The following is a 16,495-nucleotide window of genomic DNA, read 5'->3' as shown; positions in this document are numbered from 1 at the left end:
AGTCTTTGCCAGGATAAGAGAGATGATCATTATTCTTAACTTAGCAATGTCTTTTTATTATGCCTTTTTAAAAAAACATGTTTTTCCTTTTTTTTTTCTTACAGTTCTATAGGTCAGAATCATCTGCTTCTTTTTATTTTTTTTTTGAGACAGAGTCTTGCTTTGTCGCCCAGGATGGAGTGCAGTGGCACAATCTCGGCTCGCTGCAACCTCTGCCTCCCGGGTTCAAGCGATTCTTCTTCCTCAGCTTTCTGAGCAGCTGGAATTATACATGCCTGCCACCACTCCCAGCTAATTTTTGTATTTTTAGTAGAGATGGGGTTTCACCATGTTGGCCAGGCTGCTCCCCAACTCCTGACCTCAGGTGATCCGCCTGCCTCAGCCTCCTAAAGTGCTGGAATTCCAGGCGTGAGCCACCACAGCAGACCTACTCTGCTTCTTATGTCACTCACATCTTCCAAAAGAATAGTGAAAAACAGGCCAGGTGTGTTGACTCACACTTGTAATCCCAGCCCTTTGGGAGGCCAAGGTGGGTGGATCACCTCAGGTCAAGTGTTTGAGATCAGTCTGGCCAACATGGAGAAACCCCATCTCTAATAAAAATACAATCATTAGCTGGGCATGGTGGCACATGACTGTAATCCCAGCTATTTGAGAGGCTGAGGCAGGAGGAGAATCTCTTGAACCTGAGAATCAGAGGTTGCAGTAAGCCAAGATGGTGCCACTGCACTCCAGCCTGGGCAACAGAGTGAGACTCTGTTTCAAAAAATAATAATAAATAAATAAATAAATACAAACATTAGCTGGATGTGGTGGCATGTGCCTGTAATCCCAACTACTCTGGAGGCTGAGGCAGGAGAATCACTTGAACCTGGGAGGCAGAGGTTGCAGTGAGCCAAGATCTTACCACTGCACTCCAGCTTGGGCGACAGAGCAAGACTCTGTCTCTAAAAAAAAGACAAAAAGAATAGTGAAAAATAAAGTGAGTTCCAATTTGGAGGTAAATACCTTTAAGAGTACTTTAGATTTACACAGCACACAATTACATAGAAAATATTTATAAACTGCACTTCACAAAATAAATAAATAAATAACTGTACTTCACTTGAACTGTAAGCTATACTCTGAGATTACCATTTGTGTTAAGACTCTAAAGCTCTGTAAGTTTGTTTTTTTTTTAATAGACTAGTCAGGCTGGGTACAGTGGTTCACACCTGTAATCCCAGCGCTTTGGGAGGCTGAGGTAGGTGGATCACCTGAGGTCAGGAGTTCAAGACCAGTCAGGCCAACATGGTGAAACCTTGTGTCTACTAAAATTACAAAAATTAGCCGGGCGTGGTGGTGGGCACCTATAATCCCAGCTACTCGGGAGGCTCAGGCAGGAGAATTGGCTTGAACCGGGGATGTGAAGGTTACAGTGAGATGAGATCGCACAGTATACTCCAGCCATCTGGGTGACAGAGGAAAACGTCGTCTCAAAAAAAAAAAAAAAAAAAAAAAAGAAGGCCGGGCGCAGTGGCTCATGCCTGTAATCCTAGCACTTTGGGAGGACAAGGCAGGCAGATCATCTGAGGTCGGGAGTTTGAGACCAGCCTGACCAACATGGAGAAACTCCGTGTCTACTAAAAACACAGTATTATCCAGAGAAACTCCGTGTCTACTAAAAATACGGCATTATCTGGGCATGTCTATAATCCCAGCTTTCCAGAGGCTGAGTCAGGAAAATCGCTTGAACCTGGGAGACGGAGGTTGGAGTGAGCCAAGACCGCGCCATTACACTGGGCAACAAGTGTGAAACTCCGTTTCAAAAAAACCCCCAGAAAATATAATAGTGTTGTAATTTACAAAACCACCCATTAACACCTACACTATATGTACTAAAATATCTTTGACTGAAAATCTGTAAGAACATATGCTGAATTATTTAGCGTTTATATCTGAATAGGTGTAATTACTAGATCAACTTCATTATATATTTTTCTATTGCTTAAATTCGTTTTTAAGAGCAAATTTATTTTAGACTTGCAACCAAGTCTTTTTTTCTTCAAAAAAAAGAAAATCAGGGCAGAGCGCGGCGGCTCACGCCTGTGATCGCAGCACCTTGGGAGGCTGAGGTGGGCAGATCACTAGGTCAAGAGATGGAGTCCATCCTGGCCAACATGGTGAAACCCCGTCTCTACTAAAAATACAAAAATTAGCTGGGCCTGGTGGCACGCGCCTGTAATCTCAGCTACTCGGGAGGCTGAGGCAGGAGAATCCCTGGAACCTGGGAGGTGGAGGTTGCAGTGAGCCAAGATCGTGCCACTGCACTCCAGCCTGGGTGACAGAGTGATAGTCCGTCTCAGAAAAAAAAGAAAGAAAGAAAGAAAATCAGGATTTTCTTTGTTTTCTTTTTTCTTTTTCTAAGGAGTCTCACTCTCCACCAGGCTGGAGTGTGGTGGTGCCATTTCAGCTAACTGCCATTTCCACCTCCAGAGTTTAAGTGATTCTCCTGCCTCTGCCTCCTAAGTAGCTGAGATTACAGGTGTGAGCTACCACATCCGGCTAATTTTTGTATTTTTAGCAGAAATGGGGTTTCGTCATGTTTGGCCAGGCTGGTCTTGAACTCCCGACCTCAAGTGATCCGCCTACCTCAGTCTCCCGAAGTGCTGGGATTGCAGGTGTCAACTGCTGCATGCAGCCTTTCTTTGGTTTCTTGGTGACTGTGGGTTTTGCTACCTTCTGCCCTAGGTCTTCACCTCAACTTGAATATTGACCTATTGGATATAGGAAACAAGTCGTTATTTCCATTAATAGTTAATTTCCAAAAGCAAATTAAACAGTGAAAACCAGACACCAATCTCCTTTTTTCTCTCATCTCTCACTTCCTTTCTTCAGCCCCCAGCTTGATGCTTTCATCATAAGAGATGCTTCAAGCCCATGTGCAACTCAAAATCTTCCCTCTCTCAGATCCCAGACCTCAAGCCAGGTATCTTTCCTCAGCCTCTCAGTAACCCTACAGTCATACTTAATATCCCTCAAACCAGGGAAGGCCCTGTAGATTCCATCAGTGCCGCCCACACAGCCATCACACACTTGTTAACTCCCACCGGGTCCTTGAACAATTCCTGTGCTCATTAGGTCAGTAAAACTGGCTCCATTATCTACTCAAGATTATCCTTTCGGCAGGGCACGGTGGCTCATGCCTGCAATCCCAGCATTTTGGGAGGCGGAGGCAGGTGGATTACGAGGTCAGGAGATCGAGACCATGGTGAAACCTCGTCTGTACCAAAAATACAAAAAATTAGCTGGGCGAGGTGGCGGGCACCTGTAGTCCTAGCTACTCAGGAGGCTGAGGCAGGAGAATGGCGTGAACCCGGGAGGCGGAGCTTGCAGTGAGCCGAGATTGTACCACTGCACTCCAGCCTGGCAACAGAGTGAAACTCCGTCTCAAAAAAAATAAAAAAAGGTTATCCTTTCAGCAGGTGGAGGGGGTATCTGCCACATCAGATTTCTCATCAGGATAATAGAAATATAAACTACTCCCATGTTTTGTAGCTGAACTTAATCTGAAGCAAAGAGAAGCCAGATATTTTTTTCCAAAATTTCTAGGCTCTGAATTACCATTCAATATTTCCTCAAATTTATTAGAGCTTCATTATCTGTCCTTTGTAAGAATCAATAATTTTATTAAAATGTTAGTGACACACCATCTTAAAAAACAAAAAAGGTAGAGTGCAGTGGCTCACACCTGTAATCCCAGCACTTTGGGAGGCTATGGCAGGCAGATCACTCGAAGTCAGGAATCTCAATCTGTTGCGATCTCAGCTCACTGCAACCTCCTGCAACAAATTGTTGTATTTTTAGTAGAGATGGTGTTTTGCTATGTTGGCCAGGCTGGTCTCGAACTCCTGACCTTGTGTGATCCACCCAGCTCAGCCTCCCAAAGTGCTGGGATTATAGGCATGAGCCACCTTGCCCAGCCACTTACTCAATTCTATCCATTTTTTTGAGGCAGGGGACTCACTGCTGCCCAGGCTGGAGTGAGCCCTCCAGGACTCAAGCGATATTCCTGCCTCCCAAGTAGCTGGGACTACCATGGGCCTCCACGTTCAGCTTTTTCTATTTACTTCTAAGATACCGTCTTCTCAGCTAATTTACTCCCTCACCCCAACCAAAAATTTAACAAAGATTTTTGTTTAAGCTGTATTTTTACTGATCGAAACACTAGGAGAATTCAGGCCAAAGTCAACTAAAGGAAAAATGGTTGTTTTATTCCTTAGTACTTAAACCAGCCAAAGTAGTACTGATGTCATAATGCAGCAAACACAAGACCTCTTTCCACAAATATTAGCATAATCAACAAAATAGGGGCTATAGTAAAACAGAGCCAAAAAGGGCTGAGGAAATCAATGAAGTATGTTACAGCTTAACCCTTCACCCTTCACCTCAATAAGGTTTTTATTTTATTTTATTTTGACATGGAGTCTGGCTCTGTCATCCGGGCTGGATTGCTGTGGCACCATCTGGGCTCAGCCTCCTAAGTAGCTGGGATTACAGGCGCCTGCCACCACGCCCAGCTAATCTTTATATTTTAGTAGAGACAGGGTTTCACCATGTTGGCCAGACTGGTCTCAAACTCCTAACCGGAGGTGATCTACCTCCCTTGGCCTCCCAAAGAGCTGGGATTACAGGAATGAGCCACTGCGCCTGGCCTCAGTAGAGTTTTTTTAAAAATAAGCAAAGCCTCCCAATTCCAAACAATAGGAATATATTTTCATCACACCAATTTGTACTTTCATTTCTTATTTTTTTTTTTCCTTATTCTTGAGGTTAGATTCTAAACCCTAAAAGTACCCAAACTAGTATTAGATCTAGTTATCTATAGCCAGAGACAGCTAGTATCAAGTTGTCTTTAGCAGCCAAGGTTATTAAAATGCCTTTTCTCCAGGAAGATCCAATAGGGAAAAAAAAAAAAAAAAAAAAGAAAGAAAGAAACCTCTTTGATTAGGCTGGATAGGCATAGTGGAACCCAGCACATGTGGTTTCCAAACAAGAAAAATTATATCAGGGAGGGGAGGGGGGGAGAAGGTTCAGCCAGTGAGTGCCCAGACTGAAATTGAGTAATATCAATTTCACTCATCTTCACACAACTTCAGGTTGCATGTTCGTGGAGTAGTTTAGGAATAAATCCACGGTTTGTGGAGTACTACAATACCTAGTCGTCTACTGTATTACATTAAGGCCTTCCCCAGCAGCTTCCAAGGCAGCCTCCAAGTCACTGGCAGGACAATTTGGCTGGAACTGCAAGCAGGACTGCAGAGATTCCTCTCCACAGTTATACATAGGACGGGACTGTTCCAGGCCTGATTGTTCCAGGACTGGGTGCACCAGGTCTGAGCGATCCAGGAGTGGTTGCTCCAGGACTGGATGTTCTGGGTCTGGTTGCTCCATGTCAGAAGGTTCCCAGTCGGGTTCACCAGGCATCCCTGGTGGCAGGAAGAGTAGAGGCTGGGGTAGGTAGGTTCTGAGGCCTTCTGAAAGAGAAAGAGGGATTAACAGAAAGGGTACAAGGACAACCAGAACTGTCTGTGACTGGAGTTGTGTTTCAGGGATGGACAAGATTGAAAGATCACTGAAAGGAAAGAACAGAATAAAGTTTCCTGTTACCTGAGTCACACCATTGCTATTCTTTGGCCAGTTGTTTTTCTGCCACCTCTTAGATTTCATTCTTTGGTTCTGGAACCAGGTCTTCACCTGCAGGAAAAAGTGACAGAAATTATAAAATAGATGTTCCTTGAATCAAAGAATATTACTAACTTTTATTCCTGGCGAGGCGCCATGTCTCACACCTGTAATCCCAACACTTCAGGAAGCCAAGGTGGGCGAATTGCTTAAGCCCAGGAGTTCGGGCCAGCCTCACCAAAATGGTGAAACCCAGTCTCTACAAAAATTTAAAAAATTAGTCCGGCATAGTTGGTGGCTCACGCCTGTAATCCCAGCACTTTGGGAGGCCGATGCAGGCAGATCATGAGGTCAGGAGATCGAGACCATCCTGGCTAACACGGTGAAACTCTGTCTCTACTAACTATACAAAAAAAAAAATTAGCCAGGTGTGGTGGCAGGCACCTGTAGTCCCAGCTACTCAGGAGGCTGAGGCAAGATAACGGCCTGAACCCAGGAGGTGGAGCTTGCAGTGAGCTGAGATCGCGCCACTGCACTCCAGTCTGGGCAACAAAGCAAGACTCCATCTCAAAAAAAAAAAAAAATTAGCCCAGCATAATGGTGTGTGCCTGTGGTCCTAGGTACTCAGGCACAGAGATGGAAGGATCACTTGCACCTGGGAGGTGGAGGGTGCAGTGAGCCGAGATTGCACAGCTGCATTCCAGCCTGGGCAACAGAGAAAGACTGTCTTAAAAAAAAGAAGAAAAAAGAGAAACGACCATTTTCGATAAAAAAATAAAGGTTAAAAACAAACTGGAGGCTGCTGGCAGAAAGAAAAAAAGGAAAAAGAAGAGATAGTTTTTATTTTAATGAGAACCAGTGTAAGTTAGGAATTCTCCTAACCTGAAAAGTGGAGTTACGTCTTTTTTTTTTTTTTTTTTTTGAGACAGAGTCTTGCCCTTTTGCCCAGGCTAGAGTGCAGTGGCAAGATCTCGGCTCACTGCAACCTCCACCTCCTGGGTTCAAACAATTCTCCTGCCTCAGCCTCCTGAGTAGTTGGTGCAGGGGCCTTTGAAAACAGTATGCTGAGAATAGATAGGGCTCAAGGACAGTATCTCCAATTGAACTTTTAATGAACTCCCCTAGGCGCCAGGAAGGCGGGCAGATAAGGAAGAGCATAGAAACAAGGAACTGAGTAGAAGGTTACATCTGGGAAAAGAAAGTTTGCTTTGCATTGTATTCTTTCTGCTGACGTGGGGTTTATAGAGTATAAATAAAGTGAGGCGGAGGCTCTGAGCGCGGCCGCCATGTTCTCTGTGTGTCTTTGTCTTTTGTGTGTTCTTTCATTCTCCACCACCCCCGGCACGGACCCCAACAGTTGGGATTACAGACAGCCACCACCACGCCCAGCAATTTTTTGTATTTTTAGTAGAGACGGGGGTTTCATCATGTTGGCCAGGCTGGTTTTGAACTCCTGACCTCAGGTGATCTGCCTGCCTTGGCCTCCCAAAGTGCTGGGATTACAGGTGTGAACCACCATGCCCAGTCCATAATTCTTTTTGATTAAGGGAATGTTGGAAAGATTTTCACAATATTGGTCTGTGCAAGAAAAGAAACTGGTTAAGTTATATCACATTCACATAATAGATATATCATGAAAGAAAGAGGTGAAGAACCTTCCGATGTGGAGCAACCAGACTTGGAACAATTCATCCTGGAGCAATCAGACCCAGAACATCCAGTCCTGGAGCAACCACTCCTGGATCGCTCAGACCTGGTGCACCCAGTCCTGGAACAATCAGGCCTGGAACAGTCCCTTCCTATGTATAACTGTGGAGAGGAATCTCTGCAGTTCTGCTTGCAGTTCCAGCCAAATTGTCCTGCCAGTGACTTGGAGGCTGCCTTGGAAGCTGCTGGGGAAGGCCTTAATGTAATACAGTAGACGACAAGGTATTGTAGTACTCCACAAACCATGGATTTACTCCTAAACTACTCCACGAACATGCAACCTGAAGATGTGTGAAGATGAGTGAAATTGATATTACTCAATTTCAGTCTGGGCACTGGCTAAATCCTTCCTCTCCCCTCCTCCCCTCCCTGATAGGATGTTTCTCGTTTGGAAACCACATGTTCTGGGTTCCATTATGCCTATCCAGTCAATTTGATGAAGGGTGGGATAATGGTTGGAGCCTAATCAGAGAGGTTTCTTTCTTTTTTCCTATTGGATCTTCCCTGAGAAAAGACATTTTAATAACCTTGGCTGCTAAGGACAACTTGATAGAAGCTGTCTCTGGCTATAGATAACTGGATCTAATACTAGTTTGGATATCTTTAGGGCTTAGAATCTAACCTCAAGAATAACAAATAAAAGTACAAATTGGTGTGATGAAGATATATTCGTATTGTTTGGGATTGGGAGGCGTTGCTCATTTAAAAAAAAAAACTATTGAGGTCAGGCACGGTGGCTCACGCCTGTAATCCCAGCACTTTGGGAGGCCAAGGGAGGCAGATCACCTCAGATTAGGAGTTTGAGACCAGTCTGACCAACATGGTGAAACCCTGTCTCTACTAAAATACAAAAATCAACTGGGCGTGGTGGCAGGACCATGTAATCCCAGCTACTTGGGAGGCTGAGGCAGTGAGTCCAGATGGTGCCACAGCAATCCAGCCCGGGTGACAGAGCCAGACTCCATCTCAAAATAAAATAAAATAAAATAAAAACTCTATTAAGGTGAAGGGCGAAGGGTTAAGTTGTAACATACATCATCTTCATACTTAAATTATTTGCAAGAGAGGGTGTGCTAACACATACCACATATATCTATGTGCATCCACAGATATCTTAGCCATGCAAATTGGTCTAATTTTTGTTCACCTTATTGCAATGACAAAACAAGCCTACCTGTTTGTAGCTAAGGTTCGGGATGTTGGAAAGTTCTTGCATCTGCTGGAGGCTGAGGTATTTCTGTCTCTGAAATCTATCATTGAGTACACACAGCTGGGCGGAAGAGAACAAAGTTCTGGTCTGTTTCTTGACCGGGACCTTGTCTTCCTTTTTTGTGGCACTATTCTCTGCAGCAGTAGGTTGTTTGCCTTTGGGACTGGTGGAAGAATCAGGGCTGTCCTGAATAAGCAGATCCATGGAGGAAGGAAGAGGAGAGACTGTTGGGAACAAATAAAAGGATGCTCTTCTCTAAAACTTTCTTCAAATATTAAAATATCCTGTTAAAAAAAATTGTTTTCAAAGTACTTTGATAATTCCCACAACCCAAGATCTAGGTAATAAGCACCTTCTTATTTATTTATTTATTTAGAGACAAAGTCTGGCTCTGATGCCCAGGCTGGAGTGCAGTGGGGTGATCTCAGCTCACTGCAACCTCCCCTTCCCAGATTCAGGAGATTCTCGCCAGGCGCGGTGGCTCACACCTGTAATTCCAGCACTTTGGGAGGCCAAGGCAGGTGGATCACCTGAGGTCAGGAGTTCAAGAGCAGCCTGACCAACGTGGAGAAACTCCGTCTCTACTAAAAATACAAAATTAGCCAGGTGTGGTGACACATGCCTATAATCCCAGGTACTCTGGAGGCTGAGGCAGGAGAATTGCTTGAACCTGGGAGGTGGAGGCTGCAGTGAGCCGAGATCGTGCCATTGCACTCCAGTCTGGGCAATAACAGCAAAACTGTCTCAAAAAAAAAAAAAGAGAGAGAGAGAGAGATTCTCGTAGTAGAGACAGGGTTTCACCATGTTGGGCAGACTGGTCCTGAACTCCTGACCTCAAGTGATCCAGTCGCCTTGGCATCCCAAAGTGCAGGGATTACAGGCGTAAGACACTGCACCCGGCCATAGCACCTTTTTTTTTTTTGAGACAAAGTCTCACTCTGTTGCCCAAGCTGGCGTGTAGTGGTGCAATCTCAGCTGGCTGTAACCTCCACTTCCCAGGTTCAAGCGATTCTCCTGCCTCAGCCTCCCGAGTAGCTGGGACTACAGGCTCGCACCACCGTATCCGGCTAATTTGCTTGTATTTTTAGTAGAGACACGGTTTCACTATGTTGGCCTGGCTGGTCTTGAACTCCTGACCTCGTGATCTGCCCACCGAAGCCTCCCAAAGTGCTGGGATTACAGGCGTGAGCCACTGCACCCAACCCATGATAAGCATCTTTTTTTTTTTTTTGAGACAGAATCTCACTCTGTCACTCAGACTGGAGTACAGTGGTGCAATCTCAGCTCGCTGAAACTCTGCCTCCGGGATTCAAGCAATTTTCTTGCCTCAGCCTCCCGAGTAGCTGGGACTATAGGTGCACGCTGCCACGCCTGCTTAATTTTTTGTATTTTAGTTGAGATGGGGGTTTCGCCGTGTTGCCCAGGCTGGTCTTGAACTCCTGAACTCAGGTAATCCACTCACCTCAGCCTCCCAAAGTGCTACAATTGCAAGTGTGAGCCACCATGCCCGGCCGATAAGCACCTTCTTAACCAACCCTGGACATTTCGGCAAGCTTTCTACCATATTGATCCAAGAAGTCTTATCGGTATTTTGCACATAGTGGACCGAGTTGAGAGAGATCTGTAACGGCATGGCCAATATCATTGCTAAGCAGGGATACCACTTTTTGCTTTAAAATGATACTCAAAAGCCCACACACTGGCTGTTAATCGGTCTGAATAGAGATCCACCAATCCCCCCCTATTGCATCTCACCTTAAATCACTTTCTGTTTATGATCTTCATTGCCACCTACGTGATTTTTTAAATGACATGAATCTGGGGATCCTATATAACCAGCATCTCGGCTGGGCGTGGTGGCTCACACCTGTAATCCCAGCACTTTGGAAGGTGGAGGCGGGCAGATCACTTGAGGTCAGGAGTTCAAGACCAGCATGGCCAACATGGTGAAATCCCAGCTCTACTACAAATTACAAAAATTAGTCAGGAGTGGTGGCACGAGCCTATAATCCCAGCTATTAGGAAGGCTGAGGCAGGAGAATCACTTGAACCGTGGAGGCGGGGGTTGCCGTGAGCCAATGTCGCACCACTGCACTCCAGCCTGGGCAACAGAATGAGACTGTTGTCTCAAAAAATAAAAAATAAAGCCAGCAACTCACTGCCCAGCTCTCAATGCTAGAACCAGCAGGGTATGTGAATTTTGATAGGCTTCTGTTTCAATCCAGGATTTTCCTTTACTAGCTCTCTGACCTCATCTCCAAAATTATTCCTTCGTTTATTAAAATGAGGTAACCAATTAAAATGGTCTAGCATAGGGCCTGGCATATACTGATTTTGTAACTAGAAATTAATTTTCTATACTACCTAAGTTTCAGTTGTCACTTAAATATTTATTTGGTCTGTGGTGACCCCAGTGTTCAACTCTCAATTCTACCCTGCAGTCACAGAACAAATGAAAAAGCTCTAAAACAGTAAAAATTCACAGTCCCCTGCTTCTTGCAAGTAGACCTGAAAAGCAAAAGAAGTCTTCAACTATTGATTAGAATTGGGGGAAATCTTAAATATTAGCTAGCTATACAAACTGACACTTGAAGTGTGCTAAAGAAAACATGCTCATTCCCAAACCCAGCACTGTATTTTTAACATTTGAAATTATAAACGCAAGAACATTAACACAAAGTTTAGAAAAACTGAGTGAATAGCCTGATGCAGTGGCTCAATATCTGTAATCCCAGCTGGAGGAGCACTTGAGGTTAGGAGTTCGAGGCCAGCTTGGGCTACCAAGTGAGACCCCCATCTCTACAAAAAGAATTTTTAAATTAGCTGGGCACAGTGAAGCACGCCTCTCTTCCTAGTACTTGGTAGGCTGAGGCAAGAGGATCACTGACCCCAGGGTTGAGGCTGCAGTGATCCATGATCACACCATTGCACTCCAGCCTGGGTGGCAGAGCGAGTCCATGATTCTAAAAAAGAGAAAGGCAGGGTGACATTCAAATCTAAGGTTCAAATATAGCAATCGTGTTTACTTATTCCTTTTCCACAACCTATTTTTTGCAACATTAGTCATAATGTAAATGCACTTTTTAAGCTACTTTACAGTGTCAATGTTACCAATAGCATTCTTGGTAAAGTCGGTTCATTCTTAAGTTTTTGAAAACTACTGAAAAATGGATTTTCAAAAAAGTGGTAGTGGCTTAATGAGTATCCCAAGTATCCCCCACCCCTTGCAGCTACCAGTCAGAAGCCTGAGTACTAGCACAGGTTTTGAAGGCAAACTGGACTTCTAGCTACGTTCTGTTTGACTGTCAGTAGATTAAACTTTCTGGAATTATCTTCACCGTAAAGTTGGGTCAACACTTCCCAGGTCTTAGGAGAAGTCAACATGGGAGGTGCTCCCAAACTCAGAGCTGCCCAGTAACATCCACAAACCCAGAGAATGGAGAAGAGCCAGCCATTAGTGACGTAGAAAGAATTACACAAATTATATATTAATTACAGAAATCTCATCGTGATCTGCCATGCCATTTTTGGCAAAACAAAAACATCATGCTCGTCCCTGAGCTATGATGTTAGGTCTTCTGGTTAATTAGCAGTAACATCTTCTATAGCTGCGTGTCCAGTGCTATGTGAAGGTGTGCGCATCACCTTCATGTAACTTTGTTTCCACCATGCCTAAGCCCATAGGTTCTCAAATTTACTGCACTGTTCAACTGCCAAATTCTGTGTCCTTCAACTCAGTGCACAATCCTGAGACCTGGGACACAGTTAAAAGGGCAGGTGCCACCAAGTTACAATTGAAATGGGTTTTTTCTCCAGAGAATTAGTTGATATTAACACTTGCTTATAGTAATAGGGTATTAATGCTCAAGAGGGAAATGATCCCTTAACCCTCTCTACTTCCCTTTTCTCTTAAGGAACTTGGCCTTTCAAGGATAAATTTTTTTCTTACCAGTCTCTGTGTGAGGCATCTCAGCAGAAGACATTTGCGAAGATGGATGGTTTTCTTCAGACCCACAAACCACAGGTGGAGGTGACCAGTCTTTACAGTCGGATGCTTCAGAGCAAGGCAGGTTTTATGGAGAAGCTGGATTCACACTCATGTCATTCTTGAAGAGTAGGAAAAATTTAAGAGATGGATTGGAAAAAAGGCTAAGATGGCTTTAAGACTTTTTTCTGGAAGATCTTAGAGAAATATGACCTCCAGGAGCGAAAATATCAAGAAGTTGGGATGAAGTGAGTCACCTTCACAGCAACAGAAGGCAACCAGCTCAGTCCAGCACAATGTTAAAAGCCAGGAGTCTCTAGATTTATAAAGAAAACTCTATCACCCTTAGACCCACCCCTCCTGGCGGGCACACCCCCCACCCTTGTGAATTCTCAGTTAATTCCTTCTACCAGTCTCACCAAGGCCATTGTAATGCAAAAGTAGCTGCAGAGTAACCTAGACTAGCTCGGGCACTAGAAAACTGGACAACAGAACCTGAAGACAAATCCAGCAATAAATACTTCTAGGTTCACCACGTTTCCAATTTTTAAATCAGGAATAATGATATTGTCATGTCTTTCAATATTACCTCATGCCCATCTTGTGTGTTTGGGGGGTTTTTTTGAGGTGGGAGGGAGGTGTGTTTTCCAAAGGAATAAAGTTTTTAGAGTTGGGTTCCAGCACTAACATTTACAGTCATAAATAGTCTAAAGTGGCCGGGTGCGGGGGCTCACGCCTGTAATCCCAGCACTTTGGAAGGCTGAGGTGGGCGGATCATTAGGTTAGGAGATCGAGACCATCCTGGCTAACATGGTGAAACCCCGTCTGTACTAAAAATACAAAAAATTAGTAGAGCATGGTGGCATGCACCTGTAGTCCCAGCTACTCAGGAGGCTGAGGCAGGAGAGTCACTTGAAGCCGGGAAGTGAAGGTTGCAGTGAGCTGAGATCGTGACACTGCACTCCAGCCTGGGTGACAGAGTGAGACTCTGTTTCAGACAAAAAAGTCTAAAGTTTTCCATTGTCCTTTCTATTCCCAAACCCAACATTCAAGAAACATGGCCAGGTATGGAGGTTCACGCCTGTAATACCAGCACTTTGGGAGGCCGAGGTAGGTGAATCACCTGAGGTCAGGAGTTCAAGATCAGCCTGGCCAACATGGTGCAACCTCATTTCTACTAAAACACACAAAAAAATTAACTGGACTGTAGTGGTGGGTGTCTGTAATCCCAGCTACTCAGGAGGCTGAGGCAGGAGAATTGCTTGAACCCAGGAGGCGGAGGTTGCAGTCAGCCAAGATCGTGCCACAGCACTCCGGTCCGGGTGACAGAGTGAGACCCCGTCTCAAAAAAAAAAAAAAAAAAAAAAAGAGAGAGAGAAAAGAAAAAGAAACCTAAGATTTCTTTCTCTTTTCCAATCTCCCACCCAGAAAAGCAAACTCTTAGCAAGTCTCAATTGTGTAATTTTTGAAGACACAACTCTGACTCATTCTCCTCTGCACTCTGCCCCTAAGGTCTGTACCCGGAGCAGTTGGCTTTGCTCCCACACAAGCTGACTTTTGTCATGCAAAGACTCCAACTGTTGAGAGTAAAAGTATTGCTGGGTGAGAAGCAAGGAGATGAAATGTGGCGTAATCTTTTTTCTTCTCAGACCTCCATTCTGGAGAAGAGTCAGAACAGGGTCATCGGGGAGCAGGTAAGTGGAACTAGGTATGTCATGCTTCAGGCAGGTAGTCCATGTCTCATTAGAAATAAGATGATTTATTTAAAAAAGGGAAAAACGTGCCCTCCTGTCTTTCTTAATTAGCACAGTTTGGTAAGTGGGGGCTGTCAAGGCCATCAAGACTCACCAAGGCTGAGTTTGCCCGCAGCTTTCCAAAGGGCAGGTACCAGAAGCTTTGTTCTTCGCTGAAGGGAGACTTTGCATAAAAATCTGAGCTGAATTCCCCCATCCCCATCTCCCTTTCCCATTGTGTCTAGGGTAAGAGTCTAGGGAGTGAAAGATCAAAGGGAAGGGGGCTGGTGGCTAGAAGGCCAACTTACTACGTTCTTTGCCAAGGAAAGCCATTTGAATACAGTTGAGGTTCAGGAAGCTGTCTGACTTCAGATTTGTTGGAACAGGCTGGCTTAAGGATGTGTTAAAATGAGCTAGCAATTTAGTAGAGTAGATCAAACTAGACCAAAAAGACAATTATAATCTTGTGTGATAAGTACTGAAAAAAGTGCACTGGATGCTAAGAGAGTACAAATAATAGAGGTTGGGGTGGGGGAGGGATGGCCAGGGAAGACTAGACAATCTTTAGTGATCTGAGAAGGAAAAATGTGGAGATGTTGGAACCGAACTCTCGATTCCCTCCTGGGCAGGGGTCGCCGCGAAGGATCACCGACACGAGGTTCACAGCAGAGAGTTATTTATTGCTAGCGCGCTAGGGTCCCAAGCTCTAAGTTGGCCCTGGGACCCCGACTGCTTGTTACAGGCTGTTTATATAGGCAAATACAAGTTCAAACACAGTTTATGGCGCGAAATTCAAACAAAGCTTAAGGCGTAAAATGATTGGGTCTAGCTATAGCCTGAGCAAGGGGTCTTGGTTTAATTGGTTAGAGCAGGACCTTATGAGGTTCTTTCCTGGAGTTGTTGATTCCGGGAACTTCGAGGCAGGGTGAGACCCCTGGAATTGGCAGGGTGGGACCTCATGAGGTTGTTTCCCGGAATTGGCAGGGTGGGACCCTATCAGGGTGGGACCCTATCGAGGCAGGGTGGGACCCTATCTAGGGCCACCTGGTGCTAACTTTTTAGGTTTTGTGAGGCCTAGTTTCAGAGAGAAGAGAATTCCAGAAAATTAACAGTTTGGGTAAAGGCACCAGAGAAAATGATGGGTTCCAATACCATTGTTTAGCAGGACTCAAAGGCAGGGGTGCAACAGGAGGGAGTAGTGGGAGAAAACACGGCAACTAACACTTAGCGAGCAGATTACTATCAGAGTCTTGTGAACTAGAACGACTCCATCTTAAATAGGAGCTGGGGAAAATGAGGCTGAAACCTACTGGGCTGCATTCCCAGAAGGTGAAGGCATTCTAAATCACAGGAAGACACGGGGGTCAGCACAAAATACAGGTCATAAAGACCTTGCTGATAAAACAAGTTGCAGTAAAGGAGCCAGCCAAAACCTACCAAAACCAAAATGGCAGAGAGAGTGACCTCTGTTCATCCTCATTACTACACTTCCATCAGTGCCACGACAGTTTAGGAATGCCAAGTCAACCTAAGGAAGTTACCCTATATGGTCTGAAAAGGGGAGGCATGAATAATCCACCCCTTGTTTAGCGTATCATCAAGTAATAACCATAAAAAAGGGGAACCAGGTGACCAGGCTCATGCCTGTAATCCCAGCACTTTGGGAGGTCAAGACGGGTGAATCATCTGAAGTCAGGAATTCGAGACCAGCCTGACCAATATGATGGAACCCTGTCTCTACTAAAAATGCAAAAATTAGCTGGGCGTGGTGGCGCACACCTGTAATCCCATCAGGAGGCTGAAGCAGGAGAATCGCTTGAACCTGGGAGGCAGAGGTTGCAGTGAGCAGAAATCACACTCCTGCACTCCAGCCTGGGCGACAAGAGCGAAACTCCCTCTCAAAAAAAAAAAAAAAGGCCGGGCGCGGTGGCTCACGCCTGTAATCCCAGCACTTTGGGAGGCCGAGGCGGGCGGATCACAAGGTCAGGAGATCGAGACCACGGTGAAACCTCGTCTCTACTAAAAATACAAAAAAATTAGCCGGGCGCGGTTGTGGGCGCCTGTAGTCCCAGCTACTCGGGAGGCTGAGGCAGGAGAATGGCGGGAACCCGGGAGGCGGAGCTTGCAGCGAGCTGAGATCCGGCCACTGCACTCCAGCCTGGGCGACAGAGCGAGACTCCGTCTCACAAAAAAAAA

The 16,495-nt window shown here is 45.2% G+C and overlaps 1 protein-coding gene and 1 pseudogene across 1 annotated transcript in view; one reads left to right on the top strand and one right to left on the bottom strand.

The window, feature by feature from the left end:
• Positions 1-5,124: 5,124 nt before the first annotated feature.
• On the bottom strand, positions 5,125-12,681 carry LOC112616197 (annotated as a pseudogene).
• A 1,507-nt stretch (positions 12,682-14,188) lies between these two features.
• LOC112615163 (solute carrier family 2, facilitated glucose transporter member 3-like) overlaps positions 14,189-16,495 on the top strand; it is a 22,991-nt gene continuing 20,684 nt past the window's right edge. Inside the window, 1 exon segment of the mRNA XM_025371838.1 lies at positions 14,189-14,260. Coding sequence (XP_025227623.1) covers positions 14,189-14,260 — 72 coding nt within the window.

The sequence above is a fragment of the Theropithecus gelada genome, chromosome X, assembly GCF_003255815.1.
Source record: "Theropithecus gelada isolate Dixy chromosome X, Tgel_1.0, whole genome shotgun sequence".
NCBI lineage: Eukaryota > Metazoa > Chordata > Mammalia > Primates > Cercopithecidae > Theropithecus > Theropithecus gelada.
This window is presented reverse-complemented; position numbering and strand designations above follow the sequence as displayed.